Below are 24,905 nucleotides of genomic sequence, written 5' to 3'. Positions count from 1 at the left end.
TGGATGAATTTCAGTTTGTACATTGGGTACTGTTATGTAAAAAAAAGTATAAACAGCACGTTTCTCTGCATATGGTGATTACGTATGAGTTTTACTGATTATAGACACTAGGGGGAGTGGCCTCCTCAGACACTGATTGAGGTACGCTGAGAGGAACTGAACCCGGTGAACTGATGGACACACGAATGCACACACAACACGAACACACACACCGATGCATGCACGAGCACAAACACACACGCACACGCGCAGACAGGCAGGCAGACAGACAGGCGGTGACACGCGTACACAAAGACACACACAGTCGCACACACACACTTCCCCCAACTAAGCTAATATGAGCACTGAGCTTATAAGCCCCATTCGATTACACAGAACACCAGCTGAGTTTGGTAGATAACTTATCCAACTCAATCACCCTAGAGTAGTGGTTTTTCCAGAGTATATTTACAAAAAGAATTGTGAAGAAAAACACAACTGTTTCATTTGAGATGCATCAAGATTCCTGGCATACCGTTGGCACCAGGGAGAATGTTGGAGTGATTGTGGAAATATAGAACTTTGAGAGAGCAACCAGAGCTCAGTTGAAGGCAATAAAGGAAGCATGTTTCTCTTTGAGAAGAGAAGGTAAAGTGAGGAACGTTGCTCACTCAATGCTCATTCAAAGCTGCATGCATGGGTGCGGCCCTATTCTTTATATATTGAAGTAGTGCACTATATAGGGATTAGGGGGCCGTTTGAGATGGCGGCTGTGACGGACAGTCTTCTCTCAGACTCGGTTACTATAGGCTGGCAGTGTGATGATGGATCTTCTCCCAGGTCATACAAAGAGGCTGGAATTAACTAGACTTCCCAGGCAACACTCAACGGGTGAAAAATGACTTGATGTGCCACCCTAATGGCACCCTATTCCCTATGTAGTGCACTACTTTTGAACACGGCCCAGGGGGTAATTTCACCTGACAATGCCCCTTCACACTTCAAACATCCTAGAAATCTGGCATTTCCCCACAACTACTGCTCTAACACAGTGTTTGGTTTTGTCTTATCCACAATTTTTGTATTGGCAGTAGGGCTGGGATAAAAATAATTCTTATGATCATTGTGATACTTCTTTTTGCAATACTTTTTTGATTCAATGGCTTATGAATTGTAATATTGTAATCAGGAAAAATGTTTTCTTCCTGGCATTATTTAAAAGACCTACAGTGCATTCAGAAAGTATTCAGACCGCTTGACTTTTTTGACTTGGCTGTGTGCTTAGAGTCGTTGTCCTGTTGGAAGGTGAACCTTCGCCCCAGTCTGAGTTCCTGAGCACTCTGGAGCAGGTTTTCTTCAAGGATTTCTCTGTACTTTGCTCCGTTCATCTTTCCCTCGATCCAGACTAGTCTCCCAGTCCCTGCCGCTCAAAAACATCCCAAAAGCATGATTATGCCACCACCATGCTTCACCGTAGGGATGGTGCCAAGTGCCAGATGTGACTGGAGGCCAAATAGTTCAATCTTAGTTTCATCAGACCAGAGAATTTTGTTTCTCATGGTCTGAGAGTCTTTAGGTAACTTTTGGCAAACTCCAAGCAGGCTGTCATGTACCTTTTACTGAGGAGTGGCTTCTGTCTGGCCACTCTACCATAAAGGCCTGATTGGTGGAGTGCTGCAGAGTTGGTTGTACTTCTGGAAGGTTCTCCTATCTCCACAGAGGAACTCTTGAGCTTTGTCAGAGTGACCATCGGGTTCTTGGTCCCTTCCCTGACAAAGGCCCTTCTCCCCCGATTGTTCAGTTTGGCCGGGTGGCCAGCTCTAGGAAGAGTCTTGGTGGTTCCAAACTTCTTCAATTTAAGAATGAGGGGGGCCACTGTGTTCTTGGGGACCTTCAATGCTACAGACATGTTTTGGTACCCTTCTCCAGATCTTTGCCTTGACACAATACTGACTCGGAGCTCTACGGAAATTCCTTCGACCTCATAGCTTGGTTTTTGCTCTGATATGCATTGTCAACTGTGGGACCTTATATAGACAGGTGTGTTCCTTTCCAAATCATGTCCAATCAATTGAATTGACCACAAGTGGACTTCAATCAAGTTGTAGAAACATCTCAAGGATGATCATTTGAAACAGGATGCACCTGAGCTCAATGTTGAGTCTTTCTATTTCTGTTTTTATTTTGATAAATTAGCTCAAATTTAGGTATTTGGACATAAATTATGGACTTTATCGAACAAAATAAACATTTATTGTGGAACTGGGATTCCTGGGAGTGCATTCTGACGAAGATCATCAAAGGTAAGTGAATATTTATAATGCTATTTTTGACTTTTGATGACTCCACAACATGGCGGGTATCTGTATGGCTTGTTTTTGTGTCTGAGCGCCGTACTCAGATTATTGCATGGTGTGCTTCTTCCGTAAAGCTTTTTTTAAATCTGACACAGCGGTTGCATTAAGGAGAAGTTTATCTATAATTCCATGCATAACACGTATCTTTTAGCAATGTTTATTATTAGTATTTCTGTAAATTGATGTGGCTCTCTGCAAAATCACCGGATGTTTTGGAAGCAAAACATTACTGAACATAACGCGCCAATGTAAACTGAGATTTTTGGATATAAATATGAACTTTATCGAACAAAACATACATGTATTGTGTAACATGATGTTCTATGAGTGTCATCTGATGAAGATCATCAAAGGTTAGTGATGAATTTTATTTATATTTATGCTTTTTGTGACTCCTCTCTTTGGCTGGAAAAGTGGCTGTGTTTTTCTGTGACTAGGTGCTGATGAAACAAAAATAGAACTTTGGCCATAAGTACCATCGTTATGTTTGGAGGAAAAAGGGAGAGGCTTGCAAGCCGAAGAACACCATCCCAACCGTGAAGCACGGGGGTGGCAGCATCTTATTGTGGGGGTGCTTTGCTGCAGGAGGGACTGGGCCATTATGCCCGAACAGTTCTATTTTTGTTTCATCAGACCAGAGGACATTTCTCCAAAATTTACGATCTTTGTCCCCATGTGCAGTTGCAAACCGTAGTCTGGCTTTTTTATGGCAGTTTTGGAGCAGTGGCTTCTTCCTTGCTGAGCGGCCTTTCAGGTTATGTCAATATAGGACTCGTTTTACTGTGGATATAGATACTTTTGTACCTGTTTCCCCCCGCATCTTCACAAGGTCCTTTGCTGTTGTTCTGTGATTGATTTGCACTTTTCCACCAAAGTACGTTCATCTCTAGGAGACAGTATGCATCTCCTTCCTGAGCGGTATGACGGCTGCTGTCACGATCGTGTGGCGGATTAACGGACCAAAATGCAGCAGTTGGAAAATATGCCATCTTCTTTTATTTTAACACGAAGATGAACACGACACAAAAACACTTTAACAAAACAACAAAATAACAAAACGACCGTGAAGCTACAAACGTTGTGCACAAACATACAGGCTACTAACGTTCTTACATAGACAATTACCCACAACCAATGAGAGCCTATGGCTACCCTAAATAAGGCTCCCAATCAGAGACAACCGAAATCAGCTGTCTCTAATTGGGAACTCATTCAGGTAACCATAGACTCTTCTAGATAACTCACCAACATAGACAACGCTAGACATCTACACTCAACACAAAACCATATATTACACCCCATAACCCCTTTACCAAATAAACACCCAAAACCAACAAAATATAAACATTCCCCATGTCACACCCTGACCTAACTAAAATAATCAAGAAAACAAAGAATACTAAGGCCAGGGCGTGACATAACCCCCCCCTTGAGGCGCGAACTCCGGGCGCACCATACACAGTCTAGGGGAAGGTCTGGGTGGGCTTCCCTCCACGGTGGCGGCTCCGGCTCTGGTCGTGGTCCCCACTTCACCACAGTCCCTAACCACCTCCTAAGTTTCTTCAAAATAACCCCTCTCCACATTAATCCCATTGCATTAAGGGGGAGTTCCAGATTAAGGGCCAGTACCAGGGTAAGGGGCAGTACCAGGATCAGGGGCAGTACCAGGGTAAGGGGCAGCACCAGGGTAAGGGGCAGCACCAGGGTAAGGGGCAGCACCAGGGTAAGGGGCAGCACCAGGGTAAGGGGCAGCACCAGGGTAAGGGGCAGCTCCAGGGTAAGGGGCAGCTCCAGGGTAAGGGGCAGCTCCGGACTGAGGAATGGCAGCTCCGGACTGAGGGACTGCAGCTCCGGACTGAGGGACTGCAGCTCCGGACTGAGGGACGGCCCATGGCTGGCTGACAGATCTGGCTGCTCATGGCTGGCTAACTGATCTGGCTGCTCATGGCTGGCTGACGGATCTGGCTGCTCATGGCTGGCTGACGGATCTGGCTGCTCATGGCTAGCTGACGGATCTGGCTGCTCATGGCTAGCTGACGGATCTGGCTGCTCATGGCTAGCTGACGGATCTGGCTGCTCATGGCTAGCTGACGGATCTGGCTGCTCATGGCTAGCTGACGGATCTGGCTGCTCATGGCTAGCTGACGGATCTGGCTGCTCATGGCTAGCTGACGGATCTGGCTGCTCATGGCTAGCTGACGGATCTGGCTGCTCATGGCTAGCTGACGGATCTGGCTGCTCATGGCTGGCTGACGGATCTGGCTGCTCATGGCTGGCTGACGGATCTGGCTGCTCATGGCTGGCTGACGGATCTGGCTGCTCATGGCTGGCTGACGGATCTGGCTGCTCATGGCTAGCTGACGGATCTGGCTGCTCATGGCTAGCTGACTGATCTGGCTGATCCTGTCTGGTTGGCGGCTCTGGCAGATCCTGTCTGGTTGGCGGCTCTGGCAGATCCTGTCTGACGGACGGCTCTAGCGGCTCCTGTCTGGCTGGCGGCTCTAGCGGCTCCTGTCTGGCGGACGGCTCAGTGGGCTCATGGCAGACGGGCGGCTTTGCAGGCTCATGGCAGACGGGCGGCTTTGCAGGCTCATTGCAGACGGATGGCTCAGATGGCGCTAGGGAGACGGATGGCTCAGATGGCGCTGGGGAGACGGGCAGTTCAGTCATTGCTGTGCAGACGGCAGACTCCTGCCGGCTGAGGCGCACTGTAGGCCTGGTGCGTGGTGCCGGGACTGGTGGCACCGGGCTGGGGACACGCATCTCAGGGCTAGTGCGGGGAGCAGCAACAGGACGCACAGGACTCTGGGGACACACAGGAGGCTTGGTGCGTGGTTTAGACACTGGTGGTAAAGGGCTGGAGACACGCACCATATAGCTAGTGCGTGGAGGAGGCACTGGTGGTACTGGATTGGGGCGGGGAGGTGGCGCCGGAAATACCGGACCGTGCAGGCGTACTGGCTCCCTTGAACGCCGAGCCTGCCCAACCTTACCTGGTTGTATGCTCCCCGTCGCCTGACCAGTACGGGGAGGTGGAATAACCCGCACCGGCCTATGTAGGCGAACCGGGGACACCATGCGTAAGGCTGGTGCCATGTACGCCGGCCCGAGGAGACGCACTGGTGACCAGATACGTTGGGCCGGCTTCATGACATACGGCTCAACGCTCAGTCTAGCCCGGCCGATACGTGGAGCCGAAATGTACCGAACCGGGCTATGCACGCGTACAGGAGACACCGTGCGCTCTACTGCGTAACACGGTGTCTGCCCGTACTTCCGCTCTCCACGGTAAGTACAGGGAGTAGGCGCAGGTTTCCTACCTGACTTCGCCACACTCCCTTTAAGGCCCCCCCCAAGAAATTTTTGGGTTGTACTCACGGGTCTCCAGCCTTGTCTCCGTGCTGCCTCCTCATATCGCCTCCTCTCGGCTTTCGCTGCCTCCAGCTCTTCACGAGAGAGGCGATATTCTCCAGGTTGAGCCCAAGGTCCATCTTCTTCCAATTCGTCCTCCCAACTCCAGAGATCCTGTGTAGGTAGGTCCTGTTGCCGCCTTCCATGCCGCTTGGTCCTATGGTGGGTAATTCTGTCACGATCGTGTGGCGGATTAACGGACCAAAATGCAGCAGTTGGAAAATATGCCATCTTCTTTTATTTTAACACGAAGATGAACACGACACAAAAACACTTTAACAAAACAACAAAATAACAAAACGACCGTGAAGCTACAAACGTTGTGCACAAACATACAGGCTACTAACGTTCTTACATAGACAATTACCCACAACCAATGAGAGCCTATGGCTACCCTAAATAAGGCTCCCAATCAGAGACAACCGAAATCAGCTGTCTCTAATTGGGAACTCATTCAGGTAACCATAGACTCTTCTAGATAACTCACCAACATAGACAACGCTAGACATCTACACTCAACACAAAACCATATATTACACCCCATAACCCCTTTACCAAATAAACACCCAAAACCAACAAAATATAAACATTCCCCATGTCACACCCTGACCTAACTAAAATAATCAAGAAAACAAAGAATACTAAGGCCAGGGCGTGACAGCTGCGTGGTCCCATGGTATTTATACTTGCGTACTATTGTTTGTACAGATGAACGTGGTACATTCAGGCGTTTGGAAATTGCTCCCAAGGATGAACCAGACTTGTGGAAGTCTACAATTATTTTTCTGAGGTCTTGGCTGATTTCTTTTGACACCTCCAATTGACTCAAACTATGTCAATTAGCCCATCAGAAACTTCTAAAGCCATGACATAATTTTCTGGAATTTCCCAAGCAGTTTAAAGGCACAGTCAAATTAGTGTATGAACTTCTGACCTACTGGAATTGTGATACAGTGAATTATAAGTGAAATAAATTGTCTGTAAACAATTGTTGGAAAAATTACTTGTGTCATACACAAAGTAGATGTCCTAACCGACTTGCCAAAACTATAGTTTATTAACAAGAATTTTGTGGAGTGGTTGAAAAATGAGTTTTAATGACTCCAACCTAAGTGTATGTAAACTTCCGACTTCAAATGTATGCCAGTTCCTTTCAGCCAATTTGTATCTTTAATATATGGCAGGCAAACAAGTTCCCTACCTTCTCCTTTTTCCACTTCCCTCCTTCATGTTTGTGGTAGTGCATTTTTGTGGCAGATCTTCCCATATATTTTCGATTACTGCATATGAGACATAACTCCTCTGTTTCTATTCATAATATCATTAATAAATATAATTTTTTTGTGGCCTGCTGGAGGTCATTTTGCAGGGCTCTGGCAGTGCTCCTCCTTGCACAAAGGCGGAGGTAGCAGTCCTGCTGCTGGGTTGTTGCCCTCCTACGGCCTCCTCCACGTCTCCTGATGTACTGGCCTGTCTCCTGGTAGCGCCTCCATGCTCTGGACACTACGCTGACAGACACAGCAAACCTTCTTGCCACAGCTCGCATTGATGTGCCATCCTGGATGAGCTGCACTACCTGAGCCACTTGTGTGGGTTGTAGACTCATGATACCACTAGAGTGAGAGCACCGCGAGCATTCAAAAGTGACCAAAACATCAGCCAGGAAGCATAGGAACTGAGAAGTGGTCTGTGGTCACCACCTGCAGAATCACTCCTTTATTGGGGGTGTCTTGCTAATTGCCTATAATTTCCACCTTTTGTCTATTCCATTTGCACAACAGCATGTGCAATTTATTGTCAAACAGTGTTGCTTCCTAAGTGGACAGTTTGATTTCACAAAAGTGTGATTGACTTGGAGTTACATTGTGTTGTTTAAGTGTTCCCTTTATTTTTTTGAGCAGTGTATAACTTATGTATGAGTGAAGCTTTTAGTGAGAGGTTTAAAGCTTTAATATTTAATAATTTTAGCCTCCCAAACTCATATTCATTATATAAATAGGTAGGTTTAATTTTGTCTGGCTTAGCATTCCAAATAAAATGGAATCTTTTTTGCTCATATGATTCTATGAGCGGCAAGGTGCGGCAGGGTGGCCTAGTGGTTAGAGTGTAGTTAGCTAGCTAGTTACAGTGTAGTTAGCTAGCTAGTGGACTAGTAACCGGAAGGTTGCAAGTTCAAATCCCCGAGCTGACAAGGTACAAATCTGTCGTTCTGCCCCTGAACAAGGCAGTTAACCCACTGTTCCTAGGCTGTCATTGAAAATAAGAATTTGTTCTTAACTGACTTGCCTAGTTAAATAAAGGTATAAAAATATATATATACTGTATGTAACTAGTATTGAAATATGATGTAACTACACTGAAATATGTAAGAAAGTGAAAAGCTGTGAAAAATCTCAATGCTATCCAATTTGTAAGTCGCTCTGGATAAGAGCGTCTGCTAAATGACTTAAATGTAAATGTAAATTCTAAAAAACGAGTCATCATGGAGTAGGCAGTGCCATTATTAAGTAATTAAACTGTGATAGGACCAAAGAGTTATTCAATGTGATTTTTCCATAAACAGACAAGTGTTTACCCCTCCATGGTTGCAGAATCTTATCAATTTTGGCAACTTTCTATTGAAATTATTTGTGGTAAGTTCATTTATATTTTTTGAGATGTGAATAATAAGTATGTCTACTTCACCATACGCCCATTTTATTGTTAAACTACAAGGTAGTGTAAACACTATTTTTTTAACGATCCAGTACGTAATATGATACACGTGTCATAATTAGGTTTTAATCCAGAGAGGCTAGAAAAGTGATCAAGATCTTCAATGAGACTGTTCAGGGATCCAGATTGCGGACTTAGGAAAAAACTAGAGTCATCGGCATATATTGACACTTTTGTTTTTATCCCCTGGATTTCTAACCCCTTGATGTTCTTGTTTTAATAGCTAGTATTTCAATGGCTATAATAAATAGATATGGAGACAACGGACAGCCTTGTTTTACTCCTCTTAAAAGCACACTACTTTCTGACAAGTAAACATTATTTACTATTTTACATCTGGGTTTGCTGTACATAACTTTAACCCATTGTATAAGAGATTCACCAAAATTAAAGTAATCCACACATTTATTTATAAATTCTGGTCGTACTTTATCAAACACCTTTTCAAAATCTGCTATGAAGACCAGGCCTGGTATCTTTGATGTTTCATAATGTTCAATTGTTTCAAGTAATTGTCGTATTTCATCTCCAATATATTATCCATGTACAAAACCTTTCTGATCAAGATGAACAATATCTGGTAAAACCTTTTGTTATTCTATGTGCCCTGCATTTCACCTGGATTTTTGCATCACAACATTGAAGTGTTAGAGGCCTCCAGTTTTTTAAATGGACTGGATCTTTATACTTACCACCTGGGTCCTGTTTTAGTAGTAATGAAATCAGACCTTCTTGTTGAGTACCTGAAAGTCTACCATTTGTATAGGAGTAATTAAAACATGCTAATAAGGGATCTTTGAGTACTTCAAAAAGTCTGATATACCTCTACTGGTATACCGTCAAGCCCTGGTGTTTTTCCAGACTGAAAAGATTTTATTGCCTCTAAAAGTTCCTCTTCTGTAAGTTGGCCTTCACACAGGTCTTTCTGTAAATTTGTTAATTTTACATTATTATTATTATTAGGAAATAAATCCTTATAGGTAACATCATTCAGTGAATATTCAGGAGACTGAAAATAAAATATACGCTTAAAATATTTTGTGTCTAGGCCTCCCGGGTGGCGCAGTGGTCTAGGGCACTGCATCGCAGTGCTAACTGCGCCACCAGAGTCTCTGGGTTCGCCCCCAGGCTCTGTCGCAGCCGGCCGCGACCGGGAGGTCCGTGGGGCGACGCACAATTGGGCTAGCGTCGTCCGGGTTAGGGAGGGTTTGGCCGGTAGGGATTCCCTTGCCTCATCGCGCTCCAGCGACTCCTGTGGCGGGCTGGGCGCAGTGCGCGCTAGCCAAGGGGGGCAGGTGCACGGTGTTTCCTCCGACGGTTGGCTTCCGGGTTGGAGGCGCGCTGTGTTAAAGAAGCAGTGCGGCTTAGTTGGGTTGTGCCTCGGAGGACGCATGGCTTTCGACCTTCGTCTCTCCCGAGCCCGTACGGGAGTTGTAGCGATGAGACAAGATAGTAATTACTAGCGATTGGATACCACGAAAATTGGGGAGAAAAGGGGATAAAAAAAATAAAAAATAAAAAAATGTGTCTTCTTTCAAAATATAATTTGGTGAATCATGGATAACTCCATCATTTGTAATGAGTTTCTGTAAATTCTTTTTGGTAGGTTTTCTATGTTGAAGATTCAAGAAAAAATGTTTTTCACCATTTCCCATCCAATTTGCTTTATTTTTGTAATACATTACACTTGATCGTTCTTGAATAAGTACCTCCAATTCTTTTTGTTTTTCCTCTTACCTATTTTGTGCCTCTATAGTACAGTTTCCATTACCATCTACCTGCGCTCTGTTACTTCCTCGATTTCCTTTATTAGTCTAATCTTTTTGACCTTAACTGCTTTTGTTTTCATTATGAGTATTGTATTGAATGGCCTCTGAAAGTACATTTGAAAGTGTCCCATACAATAAGGGGAACTGCTGTACCTATGCTGTACAAGAACAAGTCAATTATGAATTATTTTGTCTTAGTTAAGAACAAGAGAGCTAAGAGTTAAATGGAGGCCAATTAGATGGTGGTCCGATCCCATTCGGTTTTCTTATTAATACTTTTTTCTACTTTTGATGCCAGCAAGAATGAGACCAGGAAGTAATCAAGACGGCTAGCTTGATTAAGCCTCCTCCATGTATATCTCACTAGGCCAGGGGTTTTCACCCTCCATATGCTCCATACTAGTTCTAATGTATCCATGATCTTTGTGCTTGAGGGTGATCGTTTGTAGAGTGATTTCCTGTACGAGCCATTGAGGTACTTAAAACCATATTATAATCTCCCACCATAATAATAGATTATTTCGTTGCTTGTGAGCTCAGATTATTACATATATTTTCGAAAATATATTTGGCCCATATAGATTAAATAGCCAGATCTGTTTTTGGTCTAATAGCATATTTAAAATAATCCATCTTCCTTGCGGATCTGTTTGCACAGCTTGCACAATCGGATCAACATTTGTATTAATTAGTATAATCACCCCTTTTGAGTTTCTTTGCCCATGACAAAAATATATTTCTCCCTCCCAGTCCTTTTTCCACCCAACCTCATCTATATTTGTAGAATGAGTTTCCTGTAAACAATAGATATTATATTCTTACATTTTTACATGGCTAAAAGAGAATCTTCTTTTTGTGATCTGCTAAGCCATTCCAATTATAACTTTCTATACTTATTTCCCCACTTACCATAATGATACTTACCACAACCAATGTTTGTAAACTTACCATTAAAAAGCACCACGATGATTAAGTGTCCATATAGTTGTACCATAATAATTTGCACTGTAAAGCATAATGTAGCTGCAACTTTGTAAACCTCCAATTGTCTTAATATTCTGCCCACTAAAAACTCCCCCCATATTTAGGTCTGTTGCCACTAAGACCATCAGACCATCTCCGTGATGCGTCCTAAGGCAAACCCTTGGCCGCCAATTGGCGTTGGCTAGAAGGAAATATGGGCAGTCCCATGATAACATAAATATCTATGAGGATGCTTAAGAGAACTAACCAAATAACATGGAAAACAGTCAAAAAGTATATAAAAAAAATAGTAGCAATATTAGATAATTGTCACGAGCGTTGTTGTAAGAATCGGACCAAAATGCAGCGTGGTTTGGGTTCATCATCATCAACAACAACAACAACAACAATAAAGAACAAACCGAACGTGAAGCTATGCAGTGCTCAAGGCAACTATACACAAACAAGATCCCACAACAAACAAGTGGGAAAAGGCTGCCTAAATATGATCCCCAATCAGAGACAACGATAGACAGCTGCCTCTGATTGGGAACCATACCATGCCAACCTAGAAATAAAGAAACTAGAACGCCCACCCTAGTCACACCCCGACCTAGCCAAAATAGAGAATAAAGGATCTCTAAGGTCAGGGCGTGACAATAATATTAATAGAAATAATAACAGCATAATTTTATAAATGCCTGCTCATATTTAGAAAATCCTAGCAAGGCTATAAGCATGTTAACCCAGCCTGCTAAGTTCATTGGATTCAATTCCACAAAAACACTTTCATGAAGAGAAAACAACCTAAATATATCGGAAGACCAGTCCTTTTTTTATGTCCATTAAATACAAGACATATTTCATGTAGTCCTCATTATATCCTGTTGTATTTCGACAAAAAAAGGAAGAAGGAAAAAGGAACATAGATTCTAACGGCCGCTAACGACTGCAAGTAAAATGTGTCTTAGGCATCACATTTAATGCTGTTTATATATATTATCACATTATATAACAGTATTCCTGTTATATCGTGCCATGGCCGTGCCAGAGCCGACCGCAAGCCAAACCCGGGTACTTCTTTATGGGAAGGCATACCCAAGTTCAATTCACAATCGACTCCGACACAGCCACGGCACAACAATCAATCAAGTTTATTTTATATAGCCCTTCGTACATCAGCTAATATCTCGAAGTGCTGTACAGAAACCCAGCCTAAAACCCCAAACAGCAAGCAATGCAGGTGTAGAAGCACGGTGTCTAGGAAAAACTCCCTAGAAAGGCCAAAACCTAGGAAGAAACCTAGAGAGGAACCAGGCTATGAGGGGAGGCCAGTCCTCTTCTGGCTGTGCCGGGTGGAGATTATAACAGAACATGGCCAAGATGTTCAAAATGTTCATAAATGACAAGCATGGTCAAATAGTAATCAGGAATAAATGTCAGTTGGCTTTTCATAGCCGATAATTAAGAGTTGAAAACAGCAGGTCTGGGACAGGTAGGGGTTCCATAACCGCAGGCAGAACAGTTGAAACTGGAACAGCAGCAAGGCCAGGTGGACTGGGGACAGCAAGGAGTCATCATTCCCAGTAGTCCTGACGTATGGTCCTAGGGCTCAGGTCCTCCGAGAGAGAGAAAGAAAGAGAGAAGGAGAGAATTAGAGAGAGCATACTTAAATTCACAAAGGACACTGGATAAGACAGGAGAAGTACTCTAGATATAACCAACTGGCCCTAGCCCCCCGACACAAACTACTGCAGCATAAATACTGGAGGCTGAGACAGGAGGGGTCAGGAGACACTGTGGCCCCATCCGATGATACCCCCGGACAGGGCCAAAAGGAAGGATATAACCCCAACCACTTTGCCAAAGCGCAGCCCCCGCACCACTAGAGGGATATCTTCAGCCACCAACTTACAATCCTGAGACAAGGCCGAGTATAGCCCACAAAGATCTCCACCACAGCACAAACCAAGGGGGGGCGCCAACCCAGACAGGAAGATCACGTCAGTAACTCAACCCAATCAAGTGACGCACCCCTCCTAGGGACGGCATGAAAGAGCACCAGTAAGCCAGTGACTCAGCCCCTGTAATAGGGTTAGAGGTAGAGAATCCCAGTGGAGGGGAACCGGCCAGGCAGCGACAGCAAGGGCGGTTCGTTGCTCCAGAGCCTTTCCGTTCACCTTCACACTCCTGGGCCAGACTACACTCAATCATATGACCTACTGAAGAGATAAGTCTTCAGTAAAGACTTAAAGGTTGAGACCGAGTCTGCGTCTCTCACATGGGTAGGCAGACCATCATCTATAGGAGAAAGCCCTGCCTCCAGCTGTTTGCTTAGAAATTCTAGGGACAATTAGGAGGCCTGCAACAGCCAAGAACACATGTAGTACTGACAATCCAGAACGAGTAAACCTGTATAACCAACCCTCTCTCCACCCATACACATTTAGCTCTATCACCTCGGCTGTTTTACACCTAGGCCTATATCATTAGGATCAAGAATATTAAAGGTAGCATAAATAGCTTATATAGAAATATACACTACTCAAAAAAATAAAGGGAACACTAAAATAACACATCCTAGATCTGAATGAATGAAATGTTCTTATTAAATACTTTTTTCTCTACATAGTTGAATGTGCTGACAACAAAATCACACAAAAATTATCAATGGAAATCAAATTTATCAACCCAACGAGGTCTGGATTTGGAGTCACACTCAAAATTAAAGTGGGAAACCACACTACAGGCTGATCCAACTTTGATGTAATGTCCTTAAAACAAGTCAAAATGAGGCTCAGTAGTATGTGTGGCCTCCACGTGCCTGTATGACCTCCCTACAATGCCTGGGCATGCTCCTGATGAGGTGGTGGATGGTCTCCTGAGGGATCTCCTCCCAGACCTGGACTAAAGCATCCGCCAACTCCTGGACAGTCTGTGGTGCAACGTGGCGTTGGTGGATGGAGCGAGACATGATGTCCCAGATCTGTTCAATTGGATTCAGGTCTGGGGAACGGGCGGGCCAGTCCATAGCATCAATGCCTTCCTCTTGCAGGAACTGCTGACACTCCAGCCACATGAGGTCTAGCATTTTCTTGCATTAGGAGGATCCCAGGGCCAACCGCACCAGCATATCGTCTCACAAGGGGTCTGAGGATCTCATCTCGGTACCTAATGGCAGTCAGGCTACCTCTGGCGAGCACATGGAGGGCTGTGCGGCCCCCCAAAGAAATGCCACACCACACCATGACTGACCCACCGCCAAACCGGTCATGCTGGAGGATGTTGCAGGCAGCAGAACGTTCAGTGGCGAATTTGCCAATCTTGGTGTTCTCTGGCAAATGCCAAACTGTAAGCACAACCCCCACCTGTGGACCTAGGGCCCTCATACCACCCTCATGGAGTCTGTTTCGGACCGTTTGAGCAGACACATGCACATTTGTGGCCTGCTGGAGGTCATTTTGCAGGGCTCTGGCAGTGCTCCTCCTGCTCCTCCTTGCACAAAGGCGGAGGTAGCGGTCCTGCTACTGGGTTGTTGCCCTCCTACGGCCTCCTCCACGTCTCCTGATGTACTGGCCTGTCTCCTGGTAGCGCCTCCATGCTCTGGACACTACGCTGACAGACACAGCAAACCTTCTTGCCACAGCTCGCATTGATGTGCCATCCTGGATGAGCTGCACTACCTGAGCCACTTGTGTGAGTTGTAGACTCCGTCTCATGCTACCACTAGAGTGAAAGCACCGCCAGCATTCAAAAGTGACCAAAACATCAGCCAGGAAGCATAGGAACTGAGAAGTGGTCTGTGGTCACCACCTGCAGAACCACTCCTTTATTGGGGGTGTCTTACTAATTGCCTATAATTTCCACCTGTTGTCTATTCCATTTGCACAACAGCATGTGCAATTTATTGTCAATCAGTGTTGCTTCCTAAGTGGACAGTTTGATTTCACAGAAGTGTGATTGACTTGGAGTTATATTGTGTTGTTTAAGTGTTCCCTTTATTTTTTTGAGCAGTGTATAATATACCTTTCTCTCGCTTAGAGAAGTGCTTCCATAAGCCAATTATTGTATTAGTTCTACCGTTAACTTGAATCACTTTATCCCAGTGTTAACCATTCCGCCACACACTAGAGACAACAACCCTGTTGACAATATCTAATCCATCCATTTGCCAGTGTGTATTGGAAGAATAATCATCATTTTCATTTTTTATATTGAGATTTGTGAATTTTTATGTGAAAGGTAATAACACCACTTATTTTACCATTGTATAGGCCTATTCCTATAGAGAACCTAGGCAGGTTTTTAATTATATAATCCTTTATCCTAGCCCTATAATAAATCTAGTAATATTTATTAAGTTTTATCTTAAAAGCTAATCGTTCCGATTCACATCGGCAAACAAGGGCCGCACTATATAACAGCTTTTAGGTCATAATATACCCAACCTCTACAATTAGGCCATACCATATTTAAACAAACAAAAAACTACCTTGGTATTGCCAATGTACAATCTTCAAATGAAATACATAAAAAATCGTATGTATCGGGGACTACTTCAACTTGAGCTAGCTATCACTCACAGCAACGTTGTAATCTTCGAGTCCTTGGACATTTGGTTGTTTACATATAATTTCTCGACCAGGAAGTACATTGTTTATTTGGATTGCCTGCTGCAGTTGTGTGAGAGATGTCCAGTTTGCAGCCGAACCTGCAGCATAAAGAAGACCAGCAAGGGGACCCTCAGCATTACGCAGACATGCCCTCGCTGTGAGCATTCCTATAAATGGAACAGGGAGAACACTTGAATTATGTTGGTGACATTTGATCTGTTCAAAGGTCCGAACAGTTTAGAGTTTTGTCCCAATTCACCTTCATAACCCAGCCTGATCACTGCGGTTACCATTCTATTCACTTCACATATGATATCTGAATGTATGAAATTAAAGGTTAATGCAGTGATCAAGTTGGTTCCACTACGCTAATCATAACCACCATTGATAATGTAATCAGTGCTCCGTGTTTGTGTGTGAGCCAGGAGCTTATCTACGCTGCCATGCCCATCAATGGGGCGCTGGCGAAGACCTTACCTCCAGCCTCACCTCTTGCCTGCTCACCAACGGTCATCGATTGGTTGACCAGAATTAGGTAGGTTTAGTCTGACCTCTTCAAACTTCAACATAGGATAGGTGATATTTGACAAACAAAATATACTAACTGCCATTGGTAATAGAACAGTGACTGTGTATGTGTTCACAGAAGCATCTATGGAACAAGCACTTGGAGACTTGCAAGATGATGTGATGGAGTCCCGACTGACAGACGGGCTTGATACGGATGTCTCTAAATGGAGAGAGATCTTGCACTCAGCATTAAAATTTTACTTGACACAACTTTTACTTATGTTGTCTTTTTCTGTTATTGAATTGAGGGAGAGACACTGTTTATTCCGCACCAGGATCAACTTCTGTTGAATACGGGTCACCATAAAGGAAGGTATGATCACCCCGACATGTTTGCCAAGGTAGCCCCATTACCACCAGGCAATGCCGACAGGCACAGTATCTGTATCGGCTGGAAATGACGATGAAAGGTGTACATTGTTCAGTGGCGTGCCGTGGGCCTGGGCCTTCAGTGAGGTCCTACACAGTCCCACCCGAATTAATCCACCTCTTATTACCATCATTATGATGCCATGGCTCTAGACACTATACATTTAGACAGAAACGCAGTATAACCAGGCGTTGCGTCACCTTGAAATTGACAAAAATTGACATTTTTGGGTAAACAGTGTTTACCCAAAAACATGACACAATCAATGAGTCTTTTCAATATTTCCCTATTTTTCTTCACCTTTTCATTGTGCAGCTCCGTTGCCCTGCGCGCTTGTTCGTTGAGCTGTAGATTCACTCGGGTGTCCCCAAAAGTTTTCAAAAGCACCATTGCTTGTTAGTGCCCAACCGTCCTTTGGTGTCTCGTTGCTGCCTTGGTTAGACAACTCAATGTTTGCAAAGCCAATGTGGCTCCAAACACCAAATCGATCACTTGCAAATAATAGGCATTCCCAGCAGTACAATTTGCAGTGCTTCTCGGAGCCTGTGAGCCATTGATAGCGCTCGTAGTTGGAACTTTGAAAGTGGCGAACGAACCCCTTTCCCGCCTGTGACAGGCTTTGTAGCGTCGGCGTTGGGCAACCTCTCCTTACAATGTCTAACTTTTCTTGAAAAGTTCGTCTTGAGAATGGCGTTATAATTGTATCCTCGACCAAATCGATATCTTCTCCTCCTTCCGCCATTGTGGGTTGAAAAAACAGCTTAGTAATACGCAAATTAATTTGTTTATCAAATTCAGTTTCCTAGTTCTGAGGTTCTGCATAGACCTGCCCATAGGACCTGCCTCTCAATATTGGTAATCCAATCAAAAGACGTGCACGCACTACGCCTGCTAGCTGGCTCCTGTGTAACACTGGAGCCAGCCAGCAGGCGTACATTAGCCAACTCTAAAGCTGATTGGTTGACACTAAATTTTCATTTCAATTCACTTTAAGCTACAAGCGCCCGCACTGTTGATTCTGAAGGCCTGAGGGCAGATTTTAGACCCCTGGCAACACATGATGGCTGAAAATGATTGGATAAAAGATCTAACATAAAGACCAGCCCTCCAAATCTCAACCTGGGGCTGGAAGCAGTGCAACCAAGAGGAAAGCTATGAAATGAAGAGTATAACTCTTACTCTGGGGAATAATTTAATACATATTTGTGGGAAAATATATTTAAAAAAAAATTATATTCTGATGATGTTTAGGCCAGCAGAGAAGGCCTTGCTGGCCCTGACGGCCCACCACTGACATTGTTATATGAGCAGATCACTGCTTCTGTGGTATTATGTAAAGTGTTGTTTATTCTACATTGACCTGTTAATACATTTAAAAGTGATCAAAACACTTAGTTTATAATATCTACATAAATTCAGAAATTGCAATCTTCTCATTACTCTGTAGGCTACTGACCTATTCAAAGCTTCCTTCGGCATCTCACCATACATATGCCTGTAGTTATTGAACTCAACCTGCAGGAGGTTTGTTTGTTGTGATTGAGTGGGGGAAACAGCTGCGGGCAAGGTTCTGACAGATGGGTGTGTCTTGGTGGTGACAAGGACACACCCAAGAAATACATACATCAAACCACACCCCCAAGCCGACTCACGTTTGGCTTCTGTCACGGCCGCCAGCATTTCTTGAGGAGCAAGCCAAAAAACGATCAGCGGTTCCTCTACTCTGTAAGATGTGGCCATCTATTGATTTTATGTTACTAAACGATCAAAGTGGGAATTCTTCAACGAGTCTGTTACCGCGGTTTGTGTTTTGAGCACATACCCCCTAAAAGGTCTGGCCCTGGACAGACGGGTAGCCAGAGATGAAAAGCAAACAAGGTTCTCAGCTGCAATACGGTGCCACAGTTCCATGTTTTTGGTGTTTTGTTCAAACTCAAACAAAAAGAGAAAACAAACTCCCATTGTCTCTGTCCATGTCCGCTACGAAAGGTGCGAGTTGATTTTGAAGCTCGCTGGTCGCTGAAGCTCTTGGGGTGTCGCTCTGTCTTTCTCGACTCTTCTCTATTCCTCTCTTTCTACCTTCGTCTGCGGTTCAATTGAAGGGTATTGAGTTTGGGGTGTAGCTAATTTTGTCTCTTTTTCTTCTGTCTTTCAGAGTGCTGGGTCCAGCTGTAACCTTCAGGGTGGGCACCAACCCTCACAATGTCAGCACTGCCGATGTGGCTCACATTGCAGGTAGGACCATTCTCACAGTTACACCAGCCCATATCTCCCAAGACCCACCCACCATTATCATGACCGATCATCATCATTTATTGAATAATGTGTCCCTGAACAAAGGGGTGGGGGTAGGCCCAACAATAATTTGTTCTTAACTGACTTCCCTAGTTAAATAAAGGTAAAATAAAACATACAATTCACACACACACGCATGTACACTGACAGACACACAACACACACACACAATGAGACACACAGGGTTTGTGTGCTGTACCCATGCAGCACACAAACCCACACAACAAGTAGTAATTATTAGCTACATTTCTTACTCGACACATTTAAATAGAAAGTACCACATCGTGCCAATGACCTCCATTATACTGGATTTAATTTTCCCCACCTACACACCATTTTGTCATGTTCTCTCTGTTTGAGGAAATGAGAGTCTCAGATCCACCGCGCCAGATAGGGTAGATATCACAGTGTCCTTCTAGTCCGGACAAGCCCATGTCTATAAGATTATTAACATGGTGTAATGACAAATGAGGATCAATTTCACACAGGATAACATGCGGGACACACTGCTGTTCCTACTGAGATACATAGTCTGCATCCCAAATGGCAGCCTATTCCCTATTTAATGTCCTACTTTTGACCAGGGCCCATAGGCATAGTATTAGGGCTCTAGTCAAAAGTAGTGCACTATATAGGGCGTAGGGTGCCATTTGGGACGGAGAGAGTGACTCTCAGACAAGCTAGTCTTCGTATAGCCAGATGTGGTCTGATAGAAAGGTGTCATGGGGAGAGAGGAAAAAAATAGGATTTGATATTTCAGTGTGCACCGCAGCTGCACCGCACCACAACGCTGGCATTGTCTGAACTTGGATCAACACGGGAGGGTTTCGCCCTTGCTTCGATTGGAATTGACTTTGAGAAGCAGAGAGCAACAGTCCAACAGTCAATAACACCGGGGTTGGAACAACAACAGTAACAACGCTAGCACAAACCTCTTTTTTTTTTATTGGCTGAAATGTGCTGTTGTTCCATTGAGAGGAATTTGGCACCACTCTCCTGTTGTATTATAGGGTGGTATATGGTGGTTTGTTTCTGTCCTATCCATTTACAGAGATGCTACAACACTACACTCTTAGAAAAAAAGGTGCTAAGTAGAACCACACAGGCTTCTTCGGTTTGTTCCCATAGCGAAACCCTTTTTGGTGCTAGGTAGAACCCTTTGCAGAGGGTTCTATCTAGAACCCTCTATGTAGGGTTCTTCAAAGAACCACCTGTATATGGTTCTACCTAAAATCCTCTAAGAAGGGATCTACCAAGAACCATTTCATCCTCTAAATGTTCTTCCTAGAACCATCTATGAAGGGTTCTACTGAGAACTCTTTTTTTTATCTTTGGAGGGTTCTTCCTATGAACAGATCCACCAGCCTTATTAGCCTTTCAAATGTAATTATTTATGACAATACATTACATATAAACTCAGCAAAAAAAGAAACGTCCCTTTTTCAGGACCCTGTCTTTCAAAGATAATTAGTAAAAATCTAAATAATTTCACAGATCTTCATTGTAAAGGTTTTAAACACTGTTTCCCATGCTTGTTCAATGAACCATAAACAATTAATGAACATGCACCTGTGGAACGGTCATTAAGACACTAACAGCTTACAGACGGTAGGCAATTAAGGTCACAGTTATGAAAACTTAGGACACTAAAGAGGCCTTTCTACTGACTCTGAAAAACACCAAAAGAAAGATGCCCAGGGCTCCTGCTCATCTGTGTGAACGTGCCTTAGTCATGTTGCAAGGAGGCATGAAGACTGCAGATGTGGCCAGGGCAATAAATGTCCGTACTGTGAGACACCTAAGACAGCGCTACAGGGAGACAGGACGGACAGCTGATCGTCCTCGCAGTGGCAGACCACGTGTAACAACACCTACACAGGATCGGTACATCCGAACATCACACCTGTGGGACAGGTACAGGATGGCAACAACAACAACTGCCCGAGTTACACCAGGAACGCACAATCCCTCCATCAGTGCTCAGACTGTCTACAATAGGCTGAGAGAGGCTGGACTGAGGGCTTGTAGGCCTGATGTAAGGCAGGTCCTCACCAGACATCACCGGCAACAACGTCGCCTATAGGCACAAACCCACCGTCGCTGGACCAGACAGGACTGGTAAAAAGTGCTCTTCACTGACGAGTCGCGGTTTTGTCTCACCAGAGGTGATAGTTGGATTCGCGTTCATCGTTGAAGGAATGAGCGTTATACCGAGGACTGGACTTTGGAGCGGGATGGATTTGGAGGTGGAGGGTCCGTCATGGTCTGGGGCGGTGTGTCACAGCATCATCGGATTTAACTTTTTGTCATTGCAGGCAATATCAACGCTGTGCGTTACAGGGAAGACATCCTCCTCCCTCATGTGGTACCCTTCCTGCAGGCTCATCCTGACATGACTCTCCAGCATGACAATGCCACCAGCCATACTGCTCGTTCTGTGTATGATTTCCTGCAAGACAGGAATGTCAGTCTTCTGCCATGGCCAGCGAAGAGCCCGGATCTCAATCCCATTGAGCACGTCTGGGACCTGTTGGATCGGAGGGTGAGGGCTAGGGACATTCCCCCCAGAAATTTCCAGGAACTTGCAGGTGCCTTGGTGGAAGAGTGTGGTAACATCTCACAGCAAGAACTGGCAAATCTGGTGCAGTCCATGAGGAGGAGATGCACTGCAGTACTTAATGCAGCTGGTGGCCAGACCAGATACTGACTGTTACTTTTGATTTTGACCCTCCCCTTTGTTCAGGGACACATTATTCAATTTCTGTTAGTCACGCGTCTGTGGAACTTGTTCAGTTCATGTCTCAGTTGTTGAATCTTGTTATGGTCATACAAATATTTACACATGTTAAGTTTGCTGAAAATAAACGCAGTTGACAGTGAGAGGACGTTTCTTTTTTTGCTGAGTTTATATGGGCCTAGTTATACCCTAACACAGTGGTGTTATGAATCTCCTGGTTTACAGGTCACATTATGCTGGCTTGCAAGTGAATTGTAATACAGAGTTAGGCTATCGAACAAGTGGAATTTTGAATCACCTGCAACCTGCATTAAGAATGACTGCTAGTGTATTGAAGGTTAAATACTGAGACTACCTAAATCATCTAAACTGTAACAACCATCTCAGCAACGGGTGAAATAAATCCAATTACTAACAGATTGGATTAGTTTAGAAAACTGTATGTTATTTATATTTGTGTAGCAAAAATAATAATAATATCAACCAATCAATGCAAAAAACACAGATATTACAGTAAAACACACAATTCAGAAAATTTCACTGCAAAAGAGCATGCTGGGAAATATTATATATGGTTGTATGTAGAACCTTTCTTGCCTCCCAAAGAATCCTTCTTTCCTTCCAAAGAATCATCAAAGACCCCGTTCTTCCAAAAACGGTTCCTATGATATTAAAGGTTCTAGGTAGAACCCGTTGCTTTACAAAGAACCCTTGTCTTCCAGAAAGGGTTCTTCTGATCAAAATAGTCCTTGGTAGAACCCTATCCCTCCACAAAGAACCCTTTTGGAACCCTTTTTCTAAGAGTGTATGAAATAGGTAGAAGGGGTTTTGGGGCTTGGGGTGTGATGTGATTTGAGACATAAAGATGGCTGGAAGATGATGAAAAGGTGTCTGGAATGGTTGGTGTTACATGGGTTTTGAAGCTGGGTTTGGGCAAGCACCAGAATAACAGTTATTCCATGGTTCTAGTGCTGTGGACCCCTATGGGTACGTTCATTGGTACTAGGTTGAGATACTTTCTTTGTGTGTGTTTCTAGGTGTGTGTACGTCCCTGAGTGCTTATGCCTACATGCCTGTGTGTGTGTGTTTCTGTGTGCGTGCTCATGCGTGCGTCTGTCTATGTGGAGTGATTTGAGTGTTGATTAGGCTCCGTGGTGGGAGACCTAATGACAGCAGCGAAATGCCAGACCAAATGTTAAGTCAACATTATCAGCAGCCTGACTGCTATTGATGAATTATGAATCCAGCCGTCCAGAATACCAATGACTGACCGGGATTTGCCTATCAGGAGGAATACTTAGATATCCCCCTTACAAGGTTTCAGTTGGGAAATGAATAGGACATGTGTACATTTAGATTTACAGGAAATCCGTAGATTTACAGGAAATCCGTAGATTTACAGAGAAATCTATTATAATGTTTACACATTTACCATAACATACAGTAGTATATAGTTGTGTATAACGATTCATATACGTAGAATAAGAAAAACATTCAGTTTGTATATGGAAGTCAAACACATAACTATATTATCCTGCATTATTTTAAATTGTTTTCCTGAATGTTTTACAACTATAAAACACTCGAAGATCAAGGACAACTGCGGTACAGTGACCAATGTGGTATGGTAATTTTTCATGATTTCAAAGCCATCTCTTGCCGGTACTTCAGAAACAAAATGAAGATTCTCCGGGTTGAATGTGAAACAGAAACTGAATAACACTCTGCCTCCTGGGTAATCCTGGGTTACATTTGACCTCTGTTTGCCAGTGCATGAACAACATGGCCGCCTGATGAACTCGTCACACACACACACACTCGTCAAACCCTTGGGCTCATTGTGTGTTGAACCAGTCTATATGTGTGTTAACCATTGACTGGTTTCCAGGTTTGTGGAAAATAAATTGAGGAATTGTAAGGTGTTTCTTTAGTTTAGCTCTATAGTGAGTAGTTTTCATGAAAAAGCATTCTGTTGACAATAAAGCAATTTTAGTGGAAATGGTCAGAAAGAAGAACACAATGATTGGGATTGGAGAATAGGCCTTTGTCAATAATAGCTCAATTTTAAGGAATACATTTTTCCTATGTCTTTGTGAAGATCTTAAACTTGCAACTGGGGCCCTATTCATTCAAACACATTTCTCCGTCTACATTTTATGACATAATACATTTCCATTGAGTAAGGTTTACCGGTACAACGTACACTCGCTATGCAGTCATGATAAAATGCTACATTTAACATGTGAGTGAAGATGTCTGGGAGTTCTTTTAATATGTGTCTACTAGATCTGTTTGATATGTGGGTCGTTCCACGAAATGGATGCCTTTTGCGCGGAATAATTCCTCATTTCATGAACACCATGTGGCTCCATGCTCTACACCTACACATGCTCTACACCTACACATGCTCTACACCTACACATGCTCTACACCTACACATGCTCTACACCTACACATGCTCTACACATGTGGCTCCATGCTCTACACCTACACATGCTCTACACCTACACATGCTCTACACCTACACATGCTCTACACATGTGGCTCCATGCTCTACACCTACACATGCTCTACACCTACACATGCTCTACACCTACACATGCTCTACACATGTGGCTCCATGCTCTACACCTACACATGCTCTACACCTACACATGCTCTACACCTACACATGCTCTACACCTACACATGCTCTACACATGTGGCTCCATGCTCTACACCTACACATGCTCTACACCTACACATGCTCTACACCTACACATGCTCTACACATGTGGCTCCATGCTCTACACCTACACATGCTCTACACATGTGGCTCCATGCTCCTCTACATGAGGAGTAATGGCCGAGGATCACCTGAAACCTCAACCCTGTTAGAGGGCCAACGTCAACTTTATTAGTTTGATATTATATGTGAGTTTATATGTACAAAGGGTATTTGATCAATGAGAAAATGTTGGATTTATCTTTTATACAGAACAAAGAAAAGAAACGCAACATGCAACAATTTCAACGATTTTACTGAGTTACAGTTCATATAAGGACATCAGTCAATTGAAATGAATTCATTAGGCCCTAATCTATGGATTGCACATGACTGGGCAGGGGTACAGATATGGGTGGGCC

The 24,905-nt window shown here is 43.9% G+C and overlaps 1 protein-coding gene across 3 annotated transcripts in view; it reads left to right on the top strand.

Moving 5' to 3' along the window:
- The window catches only part of ptprn2 (protein tyrosine phosphatase receptor type N2), a 290,147-nt gene that overhangs the window by 100,308 nt on the left and 164,934 nt on the right, over window positions 1-24,905 (top strand). For all 3 annotated transcript variants that reach the window (XR_008760159.1, XM_055929231.1, XM_055929230.1), the window contains exon 10: window positions 18,903-18,982. Coding sequence is in view for 2 of the 3 variants with exons in the window: in XM_055929231.1 (XP_055785206.1) it covers window positions 18,903-18,982 (80 nt within the window). In the remaining variant the exon portion in view is untranslated. The remainder of the gene's footprint in view (window positions 1-18,902; window positions 18,983-24,905) is intronic.

This window comes from Salvelinus fontinalis, chromosome 7 (genome assembly GCF_029448725.1).
Source record: "Salvelinus fontinalis isolate EN_2023a chromosome 7, ASM2944872v1, whole genome shotgun sequence".
NCBI lineage: Eukaryota > Metazoa > Chordata > Actinopteri > Salmoniformes > Salmonidae > Salvelinus > Salvelinus fontinalis.
Note: the sequence above shows the minus strand (reverse complement) of the source record. Positions and strands in the feature narration are given on the sequence as shown.